Raw genomic sequence first — 24,696 nt, 5'->3', positions numbered from 1 at the left:
ACTACCATGTTTCATGGGTCAAAACCATTGAAATAGTTTAAGCAAAAAAGAAAACTAATCAAACGGACGAGATTAGAAGAATCTATAAAAACGCAAGCCGCAAGGCTATTTTATCTACTTTATTACCTACTCTAACATCCAGTGTTCAAAAGAAACATAACAGTATTTTCGTAAATAGGAGGTCAGCCACACCGAAATGAATGTCCAAACGAGTTTTTTGGCCTCAATCGGGTGACCTAGCGGCGTGGCAATTTACCAATTATAGCCACAGACCGCGTCGAATTATATGTAACGGTGCGTGTAACGAAGCGTTACACTATCGACCTTCATACTATTTCTGGCACCATACAAATTCTAAATTCCTTTTTGAAATTCAAATCCTATTCCAAATTCCATTCAATGATTTTTATTTTCAGTTCGATCACATACTTTGATCGATAAACATCATTTTATCTAACAGACTGTACTTCCCAAGTTTCTAAACACGACCGTTTAAGTGTGATTTTTATTAGTAAACGTAATAATTCATAAGTGCGTGCAGTTCAGTATAGTGCTCGTTTTGTGGCTCTGCACACCTTCCAGATATATATCTACATCATCACCAAGGCACATATTGTAAGTTATTTGATTTCTAACCTTCTGAATTACGAAAGTGTTTTTATACATACCTATCTGTTAACACGTAACCTGTATTGTTACAGGTGCCTTTTTATTTAAATAATAAATACCCCTCATCGCTCTGGATCCTGCCTTTTCATTCCCATCATCCCTGTGAGGCTCCTCTACCTGCCCCCTCACATTATATTACAAAATGAATAAAATAAAACATCTTCATATTCTTCAAATATACCATGGGTAGACTGGGGATGCTTGAAACAGTATGAGTTTAAAAACGATTGTATCCGGGCTGCTTGGGGGAAGACCATGAGGATTTAAATGACGCATTCCCAAATAAGAGGTAATGTCATACTTAAGCATGACTTCGATTCGATTTTGTCTTAAACATTTTTTAAGCTTTGTAAAAATAGAATCATCATAAAGGCTTTTTCCGCTGAGTGGTGATAAAAAAAGTTATTTCTGGAACTCATATAATTAAATTCAAAAAATATTTTAATTTTTGTAGGTATGATCTTATCATAATTTCAGGTACCTACCTACAATAAACGATTACAATCCTTGAGGTGCCCACGACTCCCACGAGTACTTTGTACCTGTTAATTATTTACTTAACGATCTTCTTCGTTGTTTTTAATTAATAAACTATAACTATTTGTTGATGATGTTAAGGACTGTAAACGTGTTTCACCGATTGGACGTTTTCTTAAATGATAATAAATGTGTGTATCTTCAATGTAACATTTTTACACATTCTTAAAATAAAGACACCATAAATTAAAAATTGTTTTATTTGCACCCTATTCCTATCAAAATAATATAAAAAATATGCTTAAACAATAACAATTAGCAATATAATATAAAAATAACCAAATATAATACTAAAACTTAATAATTACTTGATGTACAATCGTCATCAGATATATCGGAACGGCCGAGGTGCTCAAAATTATTTAAACAAGCACTCTAACGCCTTGTGTGAGCACCTTCACCGCTCCGATAATAAAATCAAAATAAAAAAAAATAAAAATATACTTTATTCATGTAGGCCTAGCAACAAGCTCTTATGAATCGTAATTAATCTTAATCTAATTATCAGAGCAATTTATTGATGTTAATATTATTCCATAATAAAATTGGATTATTATACATGTCAAATTTAACACTAAGAATTTCACAAAAGGATCGTCAAACATTAAAAAAAAAATTGTATAAAAAAATACTAGTCTAGAATTTCTAGAATAAAATCTGAATGTCAAAAAAAGCATAAGTAACAAACAAGTAGATAGTATTACATCGGAATATCAATTTCCTCATCAATAATCAAATATACCTAATAAATAATCATTTCGAATAGCAATTAATCCCACGTTGTATTATCATTCATGTAGTCCTGTGTGGTATAATAAGCTTTGGAAATAAGTTTACGCTTTACATAATTCTTAAATTTATTAATATATAATTCAGTAATATGGTTTGGAAGTTTATTATAAAATCTTACACAATTACCCATGAATGATTTTTTTAATTTTATGGAGCCGAGTGAAGGGCACTGCGAACTTATGTTTATTTCTAGTATTAATATTATGGATTTCACAATTTTTCCTAAAATTTACAATATTTTTATGTACATACAGAATATTCTCATAAATGTATTGACAGTGCACTGTCATTATGTCAATTTCCTTAAATTTATCTCTAAGTGAGTCTCTATGATTCATTTAGTATATTGCTCGAATAGCCCTCTTCTGCAGAACAAAAATGGTATTTATCTCTGAAGCACCGCCCCACAGTAAAATACCATATGCCATAATGCTATGGAAGTAACTAAAATATACTAATCGAGCTGTTTTCACATCAGTTAACTGACGGATTTTGCTCTCTGCAAAAGCTGCAGAGCTCAGTCTATTCGAAAGAGTAGCAATATGGGGACCCCACTGGAGTTTAGAATCTAAAGTTATACCAAGAAAAACTGTACTATCAACTAATATGTATCTGATGGCGACTGTACCATGTTGTTTTGACGAGACTAAACTGACTAAATAACTAGATGATGTTATTGTTTTTAAAATTTAAAAGTGCCCTAACGATTGCTCGCATCTTGATAAATTATGATAATGACAATAGTCGACGTGATAATATGTATTGAGTTTATGTTACAGTTAGGTACAACCAACCAAGCTTTGATCACGCTAAATACATACACCGTTATATACCCGTTATATTTACACCTTGACAAGTTCTTAGATCTATTTCCTGCTTCTTGGGGGCTAAGCCAAAAAATCACGTCAAAAAATATCAACTATTACCTAAGATTTTAAATTAAACGCTCAAATAAACACAAACGTTACTAATCAATGTGTAAATTATGACTATGGCCTTTTGTTTACGCACAAAGGTATCTTACGAGAAAAACAAAACATACAGCCCTTCGGATATGAACGACAGTCACCACCCACGCATGTTATGCAACATATTTAAATTCTAACTTTAGCTGTGGCCCTAGTGAAAAAGGGTACAAGTCTCGCGCAGCTTATGTGTAAAAGGGCATAAGTGTTACTTTGAACTTACGTCCTTTTACAACTGCGTTGTCCGATACTTGTACCCTTATTCACTAGGGTCACAGTTGTACCCAGAATTAGACAAAATATATGAAAATGTATTCTATTAATCAGGCATTTTTACACACGCTCGCAATTTGCAATCTCTAAATCTGAATACCACGGAACTGCATGTTAGGTTGTACTTGTACTATAGTTACTAGTACATAGTACTTAGTTATACCATCATCCGGTATTTGGAAGGTAAATCAATCTAAAGCTAACGTCCTGAAGGAGCCAGGTAAGTCTTTGACTTTGTCTGCGTTCTCCTTGCAGCTTGATGGTCTTGAGGATTCATCCACCGCCCACCGCTGGTCGTTAGTCAGGAACCAATCTCTGAAACAAGAGGGACAATGTATCATTTTCTTTTAACCTTTTAATTGCTATTGACTTGATATAAAGTCAGTACATTTCGTGCTCCACAGGCCACGACTTGATATTTTATACGGGGTTTTTACGTGCAATTTGTGGCTTGGCGTTAATGACACTATTACTGCATTGACGTGGCGGCGAAAAGGTGAGGAAAACATCATCTATTGTTTACTTATTGGCCGCAATCTTCTAGATCTACTTATAATGTCGCTATATCTATTTGATGGTGCCTGCATTGCAACTATCATGTATAGTTCGTTTTGATTAGCATTAGAAAGAAGGTAAGCGATCTTGACATGTCTTATAATTGAAGAATGCTCTTTAAAAATCAGTAACTATTACTTATGAAAGCAGAAGAATATGAAATGATCGTATTAGATTCATAATTGTTATATATTTACCGTGACTTGTTTTTAAAATGTGTCTTTCAATAAAAAGACACGTCAAGATTATTTACCTTATTTCTAATGATAAAAAAACGAACTATAGATAGATAGAGGATACCCGACTTGGTCTGAGGAGATTTAAATTACTTGCCTCTTGACTTTAACCTTCTTTCTCCTACGAGTATGTTGCTTAATTTGAGTCCTATATATTGTAAAAGGCTGAAGAGACAATGGTATTTACCTCTTGGCCTCAATCTTTTTGATCCAGTGTCTCTTGATCTGCTCGATGGTGCCCGCGTTACCACCGAACTTCAAAAGCAGCCGCTCCCATGACAAGTCTTTATAGAGGGTCTCCGACTTCCCTTGAAACTTTGTCTGAGGAGAAAAAGTTTTACCTCTTGGCCTCAATCTTTTTGATCCAGTGTCTCTTGATCTGCTCGATGGTGCCCGCGTTACCACCGAACTTCAAAAGCAGCCGCTCCCATGACAAGTCTTTATAGAGGGTCTCCGACTTCTCTTGAAACTTTGTCTGAGGAGAAAAAGTTTTACCTCTTGGCCTCAATCTTTTTGATCCAGTGTCTCTTGATCTGCTCGATGGTGCCCGCGTTACCACCGAACTTCAAAAGCAGCCGCTCCCATGACAAGTCTTTATAGAGGGTCTCCGACTTCCCTTGAAACTTTGTCTGAGGAGAAAAAGTTTTACCTCTTGGCCTCAATCTTTTTGATCCAGTGTCTCTTGATCTGCTCGATGGTGCCCGCGTTACCACCGAACTTCAAAAGCAGCCGCTCCCATGACAAGTCTTTATAGAGGGTCTCCGACTTCTCTTGAAACTTTGTCTGAGGAGAAAAAGTTTTACCTCTTGGCCTCAATCTTTTTGATCCAGTGTCTCTTGATCTGCTCGATGGTGCCCGCGTTACCACCGAACTTCAAAAGCAGCCGCTCCCATGACAAGTCTTTATAGAGGGTCTCCGACTTCCCTTGAAACTTTGTCTGAGGAGAAAAAGTTTTACCTCTTGGCCTCAATCTTTTTGATCCAGTGTCTCTTGATCTGCTCGATGGTGCCCGCGTTACCACGGAACTTCAAATGCAGCCGCTCCCATGACAAGTCTTTATAGAGGGTCTCCGACTTCCCTTGAAACTTTGTCTGAGGAGAAAAAGTTTTACCTCTTGGCCTCAATCTTTTTGATCCAGTGCCTCTTGATCTGCTCGATGGTGCCCGCGTTACCGCCAAATTCTTCGGGTAAGAGCTCTCGTGGCACGTCCTTGTAGAGTGTCTCTGACTTTGGTTCGTGGAACTTTATCTGAAAGGCACAATGTTTTTATTTTTACATTAACATTCAGTGTTTTCATCGTTTTACATTCAAATAAACATCGTATTGTTTCACTGTAACATCATCAATCAACACATACTACAAGATCGCTAAGAACAAAGTTATGTTAACGTTACGATGATGTTCTTTAATTTGACCTATTGTAAAGTAGTAGGTGTACATTATATACCATAGGCAAGTACTAAGTACCTAACAATGTGATGTCAAAATATAATGTCACTATTAACAACGTCCTAGAGTCGGATCAAGAAAAGTCTGCAATGGATTTGATAGCCCACGCAGTGCAAGTGTTATTTATACGTCATAATTTCATAGAAGTTTGACATTTAAAATAACACTTGCACTGCGTGGGCTATCAAATCCGATGCAGTCTTTTCTTGGTGTGACTAAAGTTGTTTTAGAAGTTTGACTTCTACTGTCTGTGCTGTTGCCAAGTACATTTACTGAAAAATGATATTGAACTGTGTATACAATTTCACTACCTACCATTATTTCGGCGTATAGGAAACACTGTAGTTATCTACCACCTTGACCATGCCGTGTTGAAAACTCACCAATTTAGCGACCTCTGCCTTGAGGAAGGGTTTGCAGATGGCGTGAATCTTGTTGATGTAGGACGGCGCGTTGATCACATGGACCTGCTTCAGTCTGATGGGCATTGCTTCCTGAAAATCAACAGATAAGTAGTGATAAACAGTTACTAAATGAAAGTACCCCACATGAAAAAAAAATACGGTCACATGCAATGTTGCAGCACAGGGGATAAACAGGGAAAAAAGGAGTTCTTGGAGATTTTGTAAAAGGGAACTTTAAGGTGGTTCAAGACGATTCAGGTGATTGAAATTCCAATATACTAGTTAGACTACCTACAATATACTTTTAGTCTAGTTATACTTTTAGTCTCATACTTAGATCAGATTGGGCATGAATGTAATAGGTATTTGATTTTTTTTGAGAACTGTAAAAACTTTGATATAGGTATTAATTCGCAGTGTAAATCATGATAAGGTAGGTACACACAGTGGAATTAACACCACCACTCTAAAAAAATTATCACTATTCATTTAACAACGTTCGGCGAACGACGAAATTGTTTTGTTAAATACTGTGTACGGGTTTATCAGATTAAATATGTATAATGAAACGCTCGTACAAACAGCAACACTCCTAACTGTACATACATCGGTGGACCTTATTACAAAAGAAGTCCACCGATGTATAGTTAACAGTGTGGGCGATGGTACAGTAGTAGTTTAAACTCACCTGTGTATACATCATATATTTCCGTAGCACAGACAAGTTCACTTTGCCGATGAACTTCAAGGAAACGTTGGCGGCGTCGAATATGGGTATCTCTCCAGCCGGGATATCATCGTCTTCCGTCAGCCTGGTGTCAGCCAGCATGAAGAAAGTCTTCACGGCGTCCACGAATGTGAACAGGTCCAGGTCGGGGTTGTTGAGGCGGTAGATGAAAATCCGGTGGTTTTCTTTTGTCTTGTTGGGAAGAGGCAACAGGTCTCTGTGAAGATATAAATAAAACTATTGTTACTGCAGGTAAGTTGATAAATTTAGGGTGTTCAACCAATTTTCTATCCGCTGTACTCAGTTGGGTGATGGATCTAAGTGGATTAAGAAACAGATTGACAGCAAATATTCCAGGATAGACTTCAGAAGCAAAATCTAGAGAATTACATATTCTTAAAAACATTTTGTACTTAAATCAAATTTGGCATAAGTATTATTGTTGTTGCACAGTGAAAGTACTTAAAGCTAAAATACCCGAAATAAAATCGTTTTTAAATTTTTTTTATAAAACCAATGACACCGGTTAGCATAACGAGCATAAACTTGATGTGTGAAGTGTTCTGTTTGTAGATACAACCAATATCAAACTACTACTTCAACGCATCGCGGTGAATTAAGTCATCATACTGTCTGTGTTTATTCAACCTCGACATTGGCGGAATCATCAAGGCCTTGATGAACGCAAAAACGTAAATACTTAATATCGTTCATGTCATTGTATCCCCGGCAGGCGTTTTCACATGCATGCGAATTGCCTGTAGGTAATATTATCTTACGTTTACCAAGGGTAGGGCTGCCATCTCTAAAATCGCCGAACCCGGATAAAGACTTAATAAATCCCGGACATTTGGCGTAAATCGCATTTTTCCCGGGACATGTATTTACCTACGTTGTACACAATAATACCGGCAAATAATTAAATTCAATTCGGTGTTTCCTCACAATAAAAGTGTCCTGGTTTTCCCCGGACACTTTTTGAAAACCCCCCCCGGACGGCCTCCAAACTTTGACAAATCCGGGGAAACCCGGACGGATGGCAGCCCTAACCAAGGTTGTGTATACCCAGCCGCAAAATATATCAATTCATTCATAATATATCCATGCAATTTTACAGCTCGCTGTACCTACATGGCAAAGAAAATATTAATAAAATACAAGTTTCTCAATGTAAAAAGGGTCAAGATCACAGGAAAAGGGTGTAGGTTTGAAGAGGTGAAGGCGACGTGAAATATGATAGAGCCGTTTCAAACTTTATGACCTACTGTATATGTATAAAACTTTTCCCTGTAACATAACTTTGCCCACCGCGTCACAGTTCAGTAAACGCGAAATAACTTAAATGTAGTTAACATTAGTTACAGATACACTTTCTGAAGAAAGTGAAGCGAAATAAATAACTTTAAAGTAGTTACAGACAGTACACTTTCTGAAGAAAATGTATCTGTAACTACTTTGAAGTTATTTCGCTTTTACTGAACTATGACGCGATGGACAAAGTTATGTTAAAGGGCAAAGTTTTATACTTTTACGGTGCCTTAACTTAACCTCGTCGTTATCTTTATGGAAACTTCCTAAACTAAATTAAATGCTCTCAAACTAAAACTTACGTGATTTCAAAGACGCGTCTTATCTCTGGTGCCCATGGGTCTCTCTTACAGAACAGCTCAGGGGCATTGGAGCGGATGGTGAAGAATAGGTCGAGAGTGCGCTTCGCCCGCTCGATGCTGTAGCGGCAGCTGTGTAGGAAACGGCGGAGCAGGATCTCGTCTGGAAGGGAGAAATAATTGTATAAGGGCCTGAATTGTTCATGGCCTGCAGCGGTCGGCAACAGGCGGCCCGCGGGCCGCATGCGACCCGCGAACCTCTCACCTGCGGCCCGCGAGCCTCCCTGGATATTTTGTATGTAATATTGACAAACAACAATGCCTGATAAAGTCATAAATTTTAACAAAGTGTGGCCCGCGTCACAGATCATCTAATACTCCCGCGTCATCTTCGGTAACTACATGTGGCCCTTGGGTGCTAAAAGGTTGCCGACCGCTGGCTTAGGCGATTATTAGGTTATGTCATAGCTGGATCGATATATGATGCGACCACGTCGCCGTCGTTAATAAAAGTCAGCTGTCACTATTGTTTTGTGTAGTTCTGAGGACTTGAGTCTTACAAAAAATTTATGAGATATTGCTTAAGATTAAGACATGTAGTTTCCACATTTTATATAAATTGCAGTCATAGTCATAACCGCCGCTAGTTTGTACTAAGATTCTACATATAAAATACCTATGTGTCTTAATGCATTTAGTATGTATATTATGCCATAGTGACTTTGTAAAGCGTCGAAAATGGAAAAGTACTTAACCCATCTGTTTACAATGTAACAAGGCTAAAACTGTTGTGTTTGTTTTGTCTCACAAATATTTACTGCATAAATTAGCGGTTTAAAGTGTAGGTGTGTGAATACTTTTAGTATTTTGTTTTAACATTATTCGTACATTTAATGTTTTTACGTACTATTAAAACAGCTACCGGTGCTAGAAATCATAATAATTCGCAAATTGCACGCATGGACCATAAAATCTGATAATTAACAATACATCTATAAACTACTAACACATAACATCGAAAACATTATTCTTTCCGTCTCTACCTTAATTGACAAAGCAATAAACACTTAAGTTTCGATAGAAACATCTTCGCAATTCCAAAACACTTACCTAATTACTGACCATAAGAGACCTAACGTCGTTACAATAAAGTTGTGTTTTCGATGACAACAACTCATCATTGTCGATTGAGTCATGCAATTAACACAGTAAGTCATATCGAAAGAAATTAAATACCGTCCCTATGACGCAGGTTATAAAAGAGTTATTGTCTGGGCCTCTGGGGTCAATTAAGATCAGGTAATTTCTGTACAACGCGACCTCTAAGAGCGTGCGACTTTCAATCTGGAGGTCGCGGGTTCAAACCCCGGCTCGTACCAATGAGTTTTTCGAAACTTATGTACGAAATATCATTTGATATTTGCCAGTCGCTTTTCGGTGAAGGAAAACATCGTGAGGAAACCGGACTAATCCCAATAAGGCCTAGTTTCCCGTCTGGGTTGGAAGGTCAGATGGCAGTCGCTTTCGTAAAAACTAGTGCCTACGTCAAATCATGGGATTAGTTGTCAAGCGGACCCCAGGCTCCCATGAGCCGTGGCAAAATGCCGGGATAACGCCAGGAAGAAGAAGAAGATTAGTTTACTATGTGATTGAGTCCCATTTTACTCAAAATATTGACTAAAATGAAACTTCATAGCGTAAAATTAATTTTTACATTTACCTCTGACGTTTCGAGGATAGCGTTGTCCCCGTAGTCTCGGAGAAGTTAGTTTAGTTAGTAACACGAAAAAATAAAGTCTTAAAAGATCCGACAATACAAGATACAAGTTGACTGCACATTTTCTAAATAGGTACTTAAATTTAAAAACTTAAACCGGATGAACTTTTTCATATACAACCTCCGTTTTTGTAAGTAAATAAAAAAGAGCCTTTGTTGTGTACCGGCACTTACTTGTAGAGTCAGACCGTAAATAGTCTGCAGCGATTTTGATAGCCCACGCAGTGCAAGTGTCATTTCAAACGTCAAACTTCTATGAAATTATGACGTACCATACATAACACTTACACTGTGTAGGCTATCAAATCCGCTGCAGACTTTTATTGGTGCGACTATAACCTACAGTGGTGTGCAATGCAATATAAAGATAGATAGATAGATAATTGGAATTTTGTTTATTATTCTTTTGCATTATTTAACACTAATTCTAAATTAACTGTAAATTTTACTAAAATAATATTGGAACTAAAAAATATTTACTTTATTTCCTGGCAGAAATTCTTATAAAACTGGAAAACTAAGGTTAAGGTATTGTCATAAAGTTTGAAACAGCTCTATCATATTTCACGTCGCCTCACCTCTTCAAGCTTACACCCTTTACACCTTTAATCTTTTCAAAACCCAATGAAAAATATACACAGGTACAATAGTGTATAAATTTGAATTTTCTTGCCCATTATTTTTAATCTCAGCTTTACATCTACTTACTCTACACCCATCTTCAGATAGTATGAATCTTTTATATACCTACGATGTTCTTCATCGTTGAGTGTACCTACTAATGGCCCCTTCAATCACATTCGGATTTTGTTGTTGATTTTCGACCGACTAAGTACTTGGTTTGTTTGATGACGCTGTGCCTCCCACGACTAACCATGACTGTCTTTATCGTAATCTTACAAATTATTTACTCAAGATACTTACTTGCTTCAAAGTACACTGCCACTATTTTGCACACTACTTTAGGTACAGAGGTGTACTGCTAAAATCATAATCCTGTAGCTAAGCAAAATCGATAATTGACACAATTTCTCGAGATAAGTACTTAAGTACCGGAGGAAATTGGAAGTGTCTATAAAATAAATGCGAAATATATTCTGACATTTACTCAACACTCGCGGTCTTGCAGGTGAACGCACTTAAGCTTCTCTGTCCTAATGTGCTTACGTCACCTGTTAACATTATGTTAATCATTGGTGAACATTGCGCGCAATGCACGTGATATTCAAACCGACCAGTTGCCAATTTCACTCAAATCGACCTAGTCCCACAGTAAGCTCAATAAGGCTTGTGTTGTAGGTATTAGACGACGATCTACATATACATAGAAAACATCCATAACTCAGGAACATATATTTGTGATAAGCATACAAATGTTTGTTTTTAGGCAGGGTCATTACCGACTAGGCTAGTAGGCTATGTAAGGAATGCCACTTTACATTTTACACGACTGCCTCAAAATTAGGAGTTATGTATATATGTTGCTGCAGCATTGCTGCCGACTCGTATGCTTCAGGAAATGTCAATACTGGTTTGGATTTTCTGTAACAATATATTATTACAGTCGGCGGCAATGCTGCACAGCAGCGCTTTGAGTAAGTCTGTAAGTTTATCTTATCCTCTAGCCGCCCATACTTCAAACCTTGCCAAGCAAAATGAAATTTTGTTTTGTCAACACAAAGTTCAAATTAGAATGGAACAGGAGACCTTTTTATAGGTCTCTGGGCGGCTAGAGGTTAATCAATTAAATAAAAGTATTATTTCAGACTCTGGGTTTCGACCAAGGGTCGGGGCAAGACAAACAGTATGAGGATTCCATACAAGTGATAGTCTTACCTTACCCCGCCTTACCTTATTACTTGGAAATATGTATTTAATTAAAATTTATGAAATATTCTTACCGACTTCATGAGGTAGATGGGGCTGCTTCACAAGCCAGTCTTTAAACGCGAGGAGATCCCTCTCATGGTCAAACTCTTGGTCCGGCATCCTGAAATTATAAACACAATATTGAAGATTATACGAAAAGAGCTAAAGAAATGACTCTTCGTTTGGTGTTTGCCGATACCTTTTCATCTTGGCTACGGCTTAGACTTCTTTATATAAGTACATATTTTATAAGTATATATAGGGCATTGGAGCCCTAATTGTTACTCTATGCAGATGTAAGGTTGCAAGGTTACTTCGCTGGCTCAAATATTGGCTCTAAGTACACGACGACCGACAAATATTCCGGTTAAGGAAACTTAAATGTTGACCGAACTAATATTTTATCCGGTTGATATCAAATTAAATAAACTTATGAGTGATTTGAGCACTTGCACGTCACGTTTTTGAATACATTACTTTAACTACGTATAGTACCTATAATTATTATGTTTAGACATGTACTTGTTATGTACTTTATTGTTACCTTCACACTTCCGTTATTAACATAACCTAGCAACAAAGAACATTTATTGAGACAAAAGAAACAATATACCAACTGAGATTAACTAGAATATCTATGCTAACTGCATACTGCATAGTAATACCTAAAAATAAATAAATGCAGTTATGAACGTAAATGTGGTAGACATTGCGACAGTGATCAGATGTAATTAAAGTGCATTGGTACAATCAGCGATCAACTATCAGATTGTATTTAATATCAATTTTAAGTCCTTGTAAAATTTTAGGTAGGTATCATAAACAAGAGGCATAGATAAAGCTGCTTAAGTTTGATGTTTCATTAATATCTATCTAAAAAAATAGTTTAAAAGAAATGGCGCCATACTGGCCAGGACTAGAAAAAGATCATAGTTTTAGTTTGTTAATTATGTTAAAGGTTGCAGTATATTTCATTAAACAAGTCGAAAATATAAAAGACATATAGGACAATTAACCTTTAAAAATTTTAAAGGTATCAGTGCATTATCAAAAATACTCCTAATTTTCTCTTAAATGTCTTAAGATTGGTGCTGTTGCTACAAATACCTCATCAATTAAAGTCTTTGAGCGTAATTTAACATCGCAAGTATCACAACTCGAGTTTAAGGAGTGTGGTGCGTCATCAGACATGAGACCTTGTACCTGACCCGAATGTAAATGCACTCTGTATAACAATGCTACAAGAATGCTAACAATTAAACAGCTCATATATGTGCCGAGATAACTATTTGTATCGATTTTGACGTGGCAAAGTGTACTAATCTCTATATTTTAAGGGTTGCCTGTCAAATATCAAGTGTGACGAAAATCGGAATAATGTCAAGTGTTTTTAGAAGTATTGAATTCAGAAATAACATGACTGTAATCGTGTAGATTATTGGCTTTTGTAACAATATTTAACAGATTTTCGTAATTTATCCGCTAACCTTAACGTTTAGGTACGTAAAGCTAAAAAGCTTTTTTCATTTTTAGTGTGCCTCTACCACATGACAATTTAAATACCAAAGGGACCCGAAAAATTTATCAAACTTTACCGAATAGTTAAACTACATTTTCATGCGTAATACTCTACACATAGGAAAACTTGCAGCCATTAGGTTCTTTTGGTCAAACAAACACGCAACAAATATCTGATAGAAAGAATTGAACCCATAGAAATCACACGGATTTACTGCGTCTTGTTAAATATATGGTCTGTAACCTTAAACATAACCAATCGATTTTTCCATAGGTATTTTAATAACGAGTTAAAAAATTGTATGCTGCACGGAATGGAAATTTCCATAGAAAGTAAATTTCAATGCTAAATGCAATGGTGCAATGGTATATTAATAAAACATATGTTAGTAACGCGGTTAATAGCGAGTTTGGAGTTACACTCCAGGGCCAAAGTAACTGGACATGAGTGGACACTGCTGTGAGCGTGCATGGAAATTTCCATAGAATAGAAAGTAATCTGCTTTTAATCTTCTTATACGTAGCCACTAACCAGTTGCCACGTGTATAGGTAGTCAACCTTTGAGTAATACGACGGCTCCATCGATAACGCCGGTGTTTCTCATAACCACATTTTCTAAAAATTGATACTTACTTCAAAACGATAAATTGTGGTCTCTAGGGGCCTAGCCGGAAATAGCTATAGGCCTCTGCGTATGTCTATGAATGCACTACAATAATAAAAATATATCATACTGGGAAAATTTTAAAATTTAAGTTACCTGGTTTCCCGCAATATAAAGCGAATAGTTGTGTAACCTGTATTTTTGGAAGTAAAACGTTTAATAGTAAGCGAGTATGATAAAATGGCAAGATGGCGACGGCAGAATAGATAAGGTATATTGATATAGGTACATAAAATGTTAGCAATGCGGATATGAATGTTTTAGGTACCTAACCAGTTTATAAAATAACCTTTGTCACCGCCATTTGTTTTAAAAACTATCAAAAACTCGCTTCTACTCAAGGCTAAGATAACCGGTCAAATAACTATCCTGTCAGGTTCAACTAGTTTTGGCAATACGCAACAGTGATGACACTGATGATATAATGAATTGATTGACTGCGATTTAATTAGCATTTATTTTATTAAGTAGTAGCCCTATCTCGCTAAACGAAGTTGCCGCTTTCCGGCTCCGTCGGACAAAAAAACCGGGCAAGTGCGAGTCGGACTCGCGCACGACGGGTTCCGTACCATAAAGCAAAAAAATACGGAAAAAATGCAAAAAGGAAACGGTCATCCGTCCAAGTACTGACCACGCCCGACGTTGCTTAACTTTGGTCAAAAATCACGTTTGCTGTATGGGAGCCCCACTTAAATCTTTATTTTATTCTGTTTTTAGTATTTGTTGTTATAGCGGCAACAGAAATACATCATCTGTGAAAATTTCAACTGTCTAGCTATCACGGTTCGTGACATACAGCCTGGTGACAGACGGACGGACGGACGGACAGCGAAGTCTTAGTAATAGGGTCCCGTTTTACCCTTTGGGTACGGAACCCTAAAAATAGTATACAAACCTCGGGCAGTAAATAAGAAAGCATCAGGATTACGTGTTTGTCAACCTCGGCTTGGCTTCGGCCGACAATTATTACGTATGGTCTGAGATATTTCTTACTAGAGTTAGACCAAGAAAATCTTATCATAACGCGGAAAGTTACAAACCAACCATGTGGTGTCTGTCAATCTGTATCTCAGTGGGCTGTAAGTCATGACATGAATAAGTAAATATCAGTTGAAAATTTATCATGATTATGTTTCGCTTACCGCTTACAACAAATAATAAAAATTAAATTAGAAATAATACAGAGATAGTTCTTATACATTTTCGATAATTTTGGCAACAGGAAATTGATGTAAGTACTTACACTTTTTCCAAATTTTAAATGCTACTCTATTATCCTCCTGTCGACCATCGTCTTACACATAGTATTAGACCTCAATTAAATTTTGACTGTGTCAATAGTTGAATTTAAATTGACAAAGTTTAATACCCGGTCGTCAGGAGGCTATGTCACTCCCACAACCCACAACTGAATTGAACTCGCAATATCTGATCAATTTGAACGGCAACAACACAGTTACTAAGTGCCCATAAAGTATAACACTTGAAGCTTTAAAGCGTGCCTAATATGTCATATACGTAGGGTTTGCAATCCGGATCCGAAATGTATGAAATTATCCGGATCCGCGGATCTTCCCATACATTTCGGATCCGTCGTGCAAACCCTACATATACGGCATAAAATATTATACCTACTTTCTCACATTATACCTGTAATTGTATAAAGTTTATACTTCTCTTATTTAATAAGATATTACGTGGGTATTTTAGCTCATAAAACTATAAATAAGTACCTTTACACTTAACTACATATATAGTAGGTGCCTACTTTGGTACCAAAATACTGCTGTTTTCCTTATTTATACACATTTGACGTCAATACACTCTCGAAAACAGGAAACAAAAAACTGTTTTAAATAGGTATAAAATAATCATAATACTTTTTTATGCTGCACTCTTCCCACGCGTAATAGTAGTTAAAGTGACATAATTCGCGCCTACTTAAGCAACTAAAAAATAAACAGATATGACCGCATGCATGATGGTGGTGGAAACTCAAAATTAGACCTACATTAGCTAGTTACTAGACAATATAGTTACATTATTTTATGTATGTCATTTCTCTTAAGAATTATAAAAAAGTGAAATTTAATAAACGTTATCACGGGAATCAAATCACTTTGGTCAACAAAAAGTGTCAATTGAAATGTCTAATATTACAATCTTGCTACCGAGCTACCGTCTGCCGTGTCGATTCCTACCGTTTTATTAAACAGACGGCGCGATTCGGGAAATGAATTAGAGATAAACTAGATACGATATAGTAAAGATAAATATTATCTTCACTATTTCATATCTAGTGAATCTCTAATTCATTTCCCGAATAGCTGCCATAAGGTACCTTTTGCAATGGAACGTCACATATCTTTACTATTTCATATCTAGTGAGTCTCTAATTAATTTCCCGAATCGAGCCGAGAGGTCCGGTTTTTCATCCAGTAGATTGCTGGTAAGTGGTCAGAAGAAAGCTAGGTGATATAATTTTCGGTTGACAAATAAAATAATACATGTTTGATAGGTCGTAAAGCGACGAAATTAGTAAGAAACGGTTTGGTGCTAGTGTAACCGGTTTTTAGAGAAATAGTCATTCATTAGTCATTTAATAGTTGTTATTGTGTAGGTACATAATTATTATATTGCAATGACAAACATCGCTGCCTTTATTTGCAACCAAATTTAAGTTATCCCGAGTAATTATAGTTAATTTATAATAATTGATTCACGTATATTATTAACTCAACCACAATGCAGGATGTTTGCATCACAATTAGCGGCAGAACGGTCTGTTCCAAAACAAAAAAGAATCTTAGCTAGTGCTATCGACGCTTGGAGCGACTCATTTTTAATTTGATTTACTTTAAAACGTAGGTATATAAAAACGTAACTATTATTTGATGCGGTTTTTATTCTCAGACAATATCTGCGGTCTAGTTTCTATAACGTAAAAAAAGCATAAAAAAGGTGCCAGCGCTAATTGATCCTTTTTTTATACTTTACTGTGGGCATCCATGGCAATGACACGTTTTACCGTCTCGATAAAATAAAGCAGTCTGGTTTTTTTTACTAAAAAAGTAGGTTGGTATTTACTACGGCACAACGGCACATACATTTTCTATGCAAACAAATGAGCGTTCCATACTATTTCCTATGGGCACCATTTAGTACAAAGTTAAAAAAAAAACTACAATGTATAAAATTGTAAGTTATTAAATTTAATTACGTCTACCGTCTTCAATGCACGAACACCGATCACGATACGAGTATTAGGTATTCGTCCGAAATGAGAATGGGATGGGCCGAATTCGAAAGTACCGCTAGCAGCCTAGCACAACAGTACTTATAAATTTTATAATTATCCGTGAAATTTTCATTAAGATAGTAAGTACATACAATATCTTGTCAAATATAAATATTTATTTGTTTGATTAACTTTATTTGAAGCAATAATAATAGACCGCTCTAGTGATTGATAATCGGATATGTTACAAAAACTTAAATTACATACACGGTGTATCATGATGAAACCGAATAATTTTAACCACGCATTTCTGAGGTCAAAAGAAGTAAAAAATGTAATATGAGTTTAGGTCAATTTCGCCAAAAAAAATTTTTTTTTTGTTTTGTTTATTCGTTTTTTTGAATGTATTTGTACATAAAAAATAAATGTTATTGGTAAACTTGTCACTTAAAATTGATTTTTACATTTTTTTTTCGTAAAACCAACTTTTTGCAATGTGTTACTTGTCACTTTTTGACATCTATCAATAAGGATATTTAGACTACGTCCCATAGCAGCAACATCACCATCAAAAAGGCCTTTTACACTATGTAACAATAAAAAGTAGTTTTTTTTTTAAATTAATAATATCTCTGAAACTAGGCGAATTTCAAAAAAGTTTATAGAACATTTTTGTCTCTAAATATGATCAGGAATATACTGTTAAAATTATTCGGTTTACTCATGTTACACCGTGTATAACACTTATTTGTATTTTACTTAATTAATGTAATAGGGGTCATCCATTCATTACATCACACGTTTAGGGGGAGGGAGGGGGTCAAGAAAATGTGACATATTGTGACATGGGGGAGGGGGGAGACACAAACTTTGTGACGTCACATTAACTTCATCACCATCAGTAACCGAAAATTTATTTAAATTATTTTATTCGCTGTACATTTAAATAACAAGTTTTTAAAACGATAATCGTTTTTATTCGTTTAATTTTCTTTCCTAAACAGTTTTGGGTTATAAAATTACTAATATTTGTATCGTCAAAAATATTTTGATAAAAATATTAATAATACTTAGGTACTTAATAATTCGATTTGGTGATTCCGTAGAAAAAATGTGACGTCACACTAGGGGGGAGGGGTTTGCCAAATGTGACCTAGTGTGACAAGGAGGAGGGGAGGGGTCAAAAAACCTAGAAATTCGTGTGACGTAATTAATGGATGGTCATGCCTAAGGGAACACAGAAATGAAGTGAATTAATTTATTTGCATTCTTTACAATTGGCAATGTCATTTCATTTATGTATTGTGTTCAATCCCATTCTAATCGCGATTTCATGTTAAAATTACAAGTAACTATAGGTATACATTTACATTTAGTCAATGTGTGTATATTATAGGACCTATGTAAATATAAATAAATATTTAGGTATATGTTTAAATTAATAGATAAATATTATTATATTAATTATAAATAACTTTTTTTACACACGGGTAAAATATACCCAAACGTTCTAATTAAGTGTTTTCAATGTCTCCTCTACACTATCGGCGATGATTGACGGGCACGATAGTGTAGAGGGCATACAAGATTCACGTCTCTATGTCAAGTTATACTCCTTGTACAATGTACATGTAAGTATGTAAACATGTTGTCACCCAGACCAAACTATTCCATTTACGTTTGTCGTGCATAAAAAAGAAAAGTGCCTTGCGTCAACAAAGTTTAGGTACTTAACCCAAAGTTTTACTCGTTAGTCGATGGGTTTTACCGGCATTCTGCTCACCAGTTATTTTCCGAGGCAAATGCGGCGTCCGGTACCCAACTCACATATCGGCAATAATGGCTGGCGCCGTGACCATACATTTCATTAGCGCGCATTGTATGGCTCCGCGAATAGTGATATTATTTAGGTATAGTTAGACAATGTGGCAAAACTATCGTCTACAACTTTACATGCAGTTTTGCAAATTTATGGTGCATGAAAATATGAAATGTTCTCTGTCAAAAGCATGCGAATGGAGTTTCATAACTAAAGTTTCGTTACATTTATAAATACATGTCATCTTGTCTTGTTTAAAATTTCCTATCGGAGAACGAAGTACATAGTTAAACTCATGCGTAGAATTCAAATGAAAACTTTTCCAAAGATCAGGCAAAACTCAACCTTTCGTCGATGTCAGGTCAGATACCTATAGTTTTTAAATTTACATAAAGTAATCAATGTTTTGCAGTACAAACATTTCTTTTTGTAAATCTTTACTGATTGTCTGTACTAAATCTGTAATAAATACTGAAAGTAAATCCTTCAAATTACATTCAGTGTTCCCAACTATTATTTAACAATGGATAGGTACCATTTAAGAACAACATCTGTAGGATGTTTTATGGTTTTCAAACCATAAATACAACGATCAGTAAGGTTAAAATTGCCTTCATCCTCCATCTTCATAGAAATTTCATAAAATTAAATTGCAAATAACGGATTTGTATGTCGAGGCAGTCAGGTGCAGTAATATACATAGTACCTATTAATCAGACCGCAAACTCAATCGGGTATTTCCTACTTATTCTATACCTATATCTCAGAAGCACGATTTCTGGGAAATAATATGTGAGTTTATTAATAAACATTCAAGAACTGGATCTTGTCATTTTCTTTGAAGTTAATTGCACTTCGAAATCCCATTTACGTCAGCGTATTTATTTATATAGCCATGCCATTTCGTTAGCTAAAAAACCTAAAAAATGGAAACCTGATGTCGTGTGGTTATTAGGAACTTTTAGACGTCCTCAAGTCAAATAATCAAACAAGTTTCAGGAAAAGGTCCCTTCTGTGGAAAAAACTATGCAAATCCCGGCTACCTACATTTATATCATATTTCTCTCATTTGAGTCTCAAGTACCTACTAAAAAATGTATCTCGTCTGTACATAAAGGTGTAGCGTAAAACTTTGCTTATGATTCTCTTAACTTTGCTATATACATATACACATACAGGAAAGACACGAACGGGTTAATCATACAATAAAATGTGTATGACCTTATTAGTAAACATTTGACTGCGGTTTGACGTAAGGTTGACAATAGCAATGGATCACTTGTTCTTTCGTGCTTAAAACCTCTGAACTGATTTAGATGAAATTTAGTGTAGGTACATAGAGATAATTTGAGGCCCGGTGAATGATATAAGCTAGTTTTTATCAGTCATAATCATTCATTCCAAGCTAATTCCATATAAATATTAATAATTAGTAGTGTCAACGCTCTAATTGGTACAAGGATCACAGCTCTAATCGCGCGATACTCGGCGTATCTGTAGCGGGGTCTGCGCGGTTGCTTCATTTCTCATTTGCCTTGACACTTGACAACTTCTGATGCTGAGGCGTATCAATTTATCGTACGGGCGGTATGGTAGACAGTTATCGCGCGATTAATCCGATGTATTAGATGGCGACTGTACTAAGCTAATACTTTTGTGAACGAAACGGAGTTCCGAAAGATCGCGAGTAAATGCTGCCCGAAGCGGGGAATTTCTCCTTTAATTTAAAATTAGTAAAACCAAAGCGCTGGTGGCCTAGCGTTAAAAGCATGCGACTTTCAATCCGAAGGTCGCGGGTTCAAACCCCGGCTCGTATATTTGAGTTTTTCGGAACTATTGTACGAAATATCATTTAATATTTACCAGTTGCTTTTCGGTGAAGGAACCGGACTAATCCCGATAAGACCTAGTTTCCCCTCTGGATTGGAAGGTCAGACGGCAGTCGCTTTCGTAAAAACTAGTCCCTACGTCAATTCTTGGGATAAGTTGTCAAGCGGCTCCCATGAGCCGTGGCAAAATGCCGAGATAACACAAGGAAGAAGAAGAAAACCAAAAACCAAAGTTTATCAGTGAAAGTTCAAGAATCACGTTATTTCTTCTTAACAGCTTGCACCGATGAAATGTTATATTTCTCACTATGGTACCTTATCACAATGCTGAGCCCAGAATGCCCAAATAATTGAGTGAAATATCAACGGCCAAGCGCTCGTTGAAGTCTTTTATTCTAGTGATTCGGTCAAATTGTGTTTTTTGAAAAACTAATTATAGCCAGCCTTTTATGAATGTAGTATGATACCTTAGGCTATTTTATGAATGTAGTATGATACCTTAGGCTATGGAGCTTTACGCACACTAGCATCCCTGCCCCTCTGCATGAAACACAATCTAACCGAATCATAGGTATTGTTTTGTTTTGTCTTATGCCCGCGTTGACACGTGTGGTGATTGGCCGAATTCATTAAAATTCACTAAAGTGTTGTATAATAATGGAAAAGGGAGTTTCAACAGACAAAATACGTCGCTTTCTTTTGTCTGTTTAAGTCTGTTGGTGTAATCACCATTATACGAAGTTTTTATTTAAACAAAAGAAATTACAAGTTATAATAGGTAATATTCTTTTGTCTAGGACTCACAATTTGTTCACCATTTTCCTTTTCGTATGGAGTTTTTCAGCAATTTAAAAAACACATCTCAAAAGATTCAAAATTTCGAAACGGCTCGTATAATTCCTTGCAAAACTCAGCGCAGCGTCCGTGGCCTCTTTCCTTCCAGTTATTTCCCAACATAAAGTTAAAAATGTTAAATATTCACTTATTATGAGTCAATGGCCATTCATCTTTTGGTATCGTTTGTAAATAGCAACACTGTCACAATCAACTAATTTTAAACTCTGTCATGCTTAGAAACAAATGTGGAAAAAGCTTTTGTTTATCAAAGTTGTACCTGGGCCAAAAAAAAATGTTTCTAATTCTAAGCGACAAAGCTGAGTAGGTATAGCGATTCAAGCACTTTTACGAATATCATACCTTAGTCTCCAAAAATATTTCACTAGCCTACTTCATATTTATTTCTTCACGAGTTCATTTCTTTCGGGTACGATAAAATGGAAAATTAAAAGAGCCAGCACTAATGATACTCTTTTTAAGTGTACAATTATATCTATAAAAACCTATGTTTACAAATAAATATATGATGATATGATATGATTAGTAGTTACTAGTTAAACAAAAAAAAATTGTTCGGGTAAGATATATACCTACATCAATACAATCGATTTGTTAGATTAAAAAATCTAGTGTTCTTTTTCATAAAATAAAAGAAAAATAATGACATCTAGCAACTAAAACATAATAGGTACGTAGTCGTATCTGAAATGCATTTTGCTGTACGTACCAATGTTGATAGTAATCTAAGCTACGCTCTATAAAATTTACTGTATTTATGTTTAGTAAAACCAACCTTCCACAACAATTTGTTATTGATATCGCAACCAGCTTGTTATCTGATGTTTACTTATACATACATACCTATTTAAGTTTATATTAGAGATGCACCGGATATTCGGTTACTATCCGGTATCCGGCCTATCCGACCAATATTTTACTATCCGGATACCGGATACCGGATAGTAACACTGCTTTATTTCGGAGTAAACAAAATCGGATTTAAGAAACAGTCAGGGTCATAATTATATTCGTTTATTATTTCAAAACAATTTAACATTCCACTGACTTGTACATATACTCATTTTGAACCTAGAAATGAGTCCGCGCGAACGTTCACTAGGAAACAGGTCAATTTAAAATTAGAAATAAATTAAATATAAAACCTGATCAAATTCGTACCTAAAATACCTACCGAAATGTAGGTATAGTTCCGTCGGCCGAATATTCGGCGGCCGGATACCGAATATTCGGCTGATGGGCAGGCCGGATATCCGGTAAAAGGCCAAACAACTATCCTTTGCATCTCTAGTTTATATAAACTACATAGGTGATTGAAAAGTAGAAACTTCTGTAGGTATTTCTGGTTCTGTATACCTTCTATCACCTAGCTTTAGGATCGTCTATTTTGGTAACATTATTAACTCAAAGTTGATGAATATTTATTATTATGTGTGTAATGTCATATTATTGATAGAAGCCCAACAAGTCATTTATGAGATAAATTTAATTTTTACCAATATTACAATAAAATTTCCCTCCTACTACGTACCTACATATTTATAACAATATTGTAGATATTTGGGGAATTAGAAAATAGGGTAACACCTTATTTTGAACACCATAAGACACCAAAATAATACTCACTTTTCAATGAATCCCGATCGCACTCACTCAACTACTCTTAATGGTTATGATAGATACGCGCGCCGGCGTCGGTCTGTTGCGTCGTACTGATCGCGCGCCGGCGCAGCTTCGCAGCGTATATATCTAATGCGCCCAACGAGTTATCTGGACAAAATAACTATAGCTCTACCACTTATCTTTGGCGATCGGTAAAGTCGTTGCGCGATTTTTCTAGTAGCAGACCCTAGTTTTGGGACTGAAACTAGTTTATACATACATTAAATTTTTACTTACTTAATATAATAATAAATCGGTTTCATGTAACCAAGCCTCCAACAAGTTCAGATGGCCAAAATAACTTCTTACCGACCACCTCAGATAAACGGTAGACCTATAGAATAGAGGCTGGCTGTAACACTAACCGGTAACGTACCTACGTACGGTCAGCCAAGAAAGTGGTCTACCACTTTTCGACTCTATCAATCAGATGATAGAGTCGAAAAGTGGTAGACCACTTTCGTGGCTGACTGTACCTACCTACCTATACCGTATGCTTCTTCTGATGAATTCCTCTCGATAAAAATATAAAACATTCTCTTTTTTAGGATTCCGTACCTCAAAAGGAAATAAAACCGGCCAAGTGAGAGTCGGACTTGCCCACTGAGAGTTCCGTACAAAATGTAGAAATAGGTAAAACTTTTTTTTTTCTACAAATGTATAGTTTTCAGATTTTCCCTGTATTTTTACTATTTTTAGTGTAAGACGATATTACTTGCCGGATTTCATAATTCTAGGTCAACGGAAAGTACTAACCGATATATTTTGATTTTCTGGAGAGAGTAGGTACGGTTTAGGCGGCATAAAATAAATACTATACACCTAAATAGTCACGAAAGTTTAAGCCCAAAATTAATTCAATAATTGAAATTAAGTTCAAAAACTAAAACCCTTACAGAAAAATCGCGCTCTCAAAAGTATCAAACAAAAAAAAATCTCATATGGAAATGTCATATAGAAAATATTCTATATTTATCATATTTTAAATACAAGATCGTCGGTCGGTTACCTACAGCCCGCAATACGCTCGACTGGAAATAGATTGATTTTATTGTCTGCCGTATTCGAACTTCAAGATATTCACAAGAGACGACACGTACTAGATCCATACGTTATAGTTTAGATATCAACTAGTTCTCTTTTGCAGCGCAAATCGGGCAACCAATGTCACTTTTACGTTAGATAGAGTAAGATATCTATTAGATGTGAATTAGATCTCTAAGGACTCTAAGTCATATCCTGTGGAAATC

General features: G+C 35.8%; 1 protein-coding gene across 1 annotated transcript; it reads right to left on the bottom strand.

The window, feature by feature from the left end:
- Positions 1-1,388: 1,388 nt before the first annotated feature.
- On the bottom strand, positions 1,389-23,429 carry LOC134669695 (alpha-tocopherol transfer protein-like). Its single transcript, XM_063527374.1, has 7 exons — positions 23,411-23,429; positions 11,893-11,981; positions 8,218-8,377; positions 6,569-6,824; positions 5,860-5,970; positions 5,139-5,275; positions 1,389-3,551 (listed from the first exon to the last, which is right to left on the bottom strand). Exons 2-7 carry the CDS (start codon positions 11,978-11,980, stop codon positions 3,425-3,427), a joined length of 879 nt encoding a protein of 292 aa, XP_063383444.1. The 5' UTR covers position 11,981; positions 23,411-23,429; the 3' UTR covers positions 1,389-3,424.
- Between the last annotated feature and the right edge of the window lie 1,267 nt (positions 23,430-24,696).

This window comes from Cydia fagiglandana, chromosome 12 (genome assembly GCF_963556715.1).
Source record: "Cydia fagiglandana chromosome 12, ilCydFagi1.1, whole genome shotgun sequence".
Classification (NCBI taxonomy): Eukaryota; Metazoa; Arthropoda; class Insecta; order Lepidoptera; family Tortricidae; genus Cydia; species Cydia fagiglandana.
The sequence above is the reverse complement of the archived record's forward strand: the minus strand, read 5'-3'. Positions and strand labels throughout refer to the sequence as shown.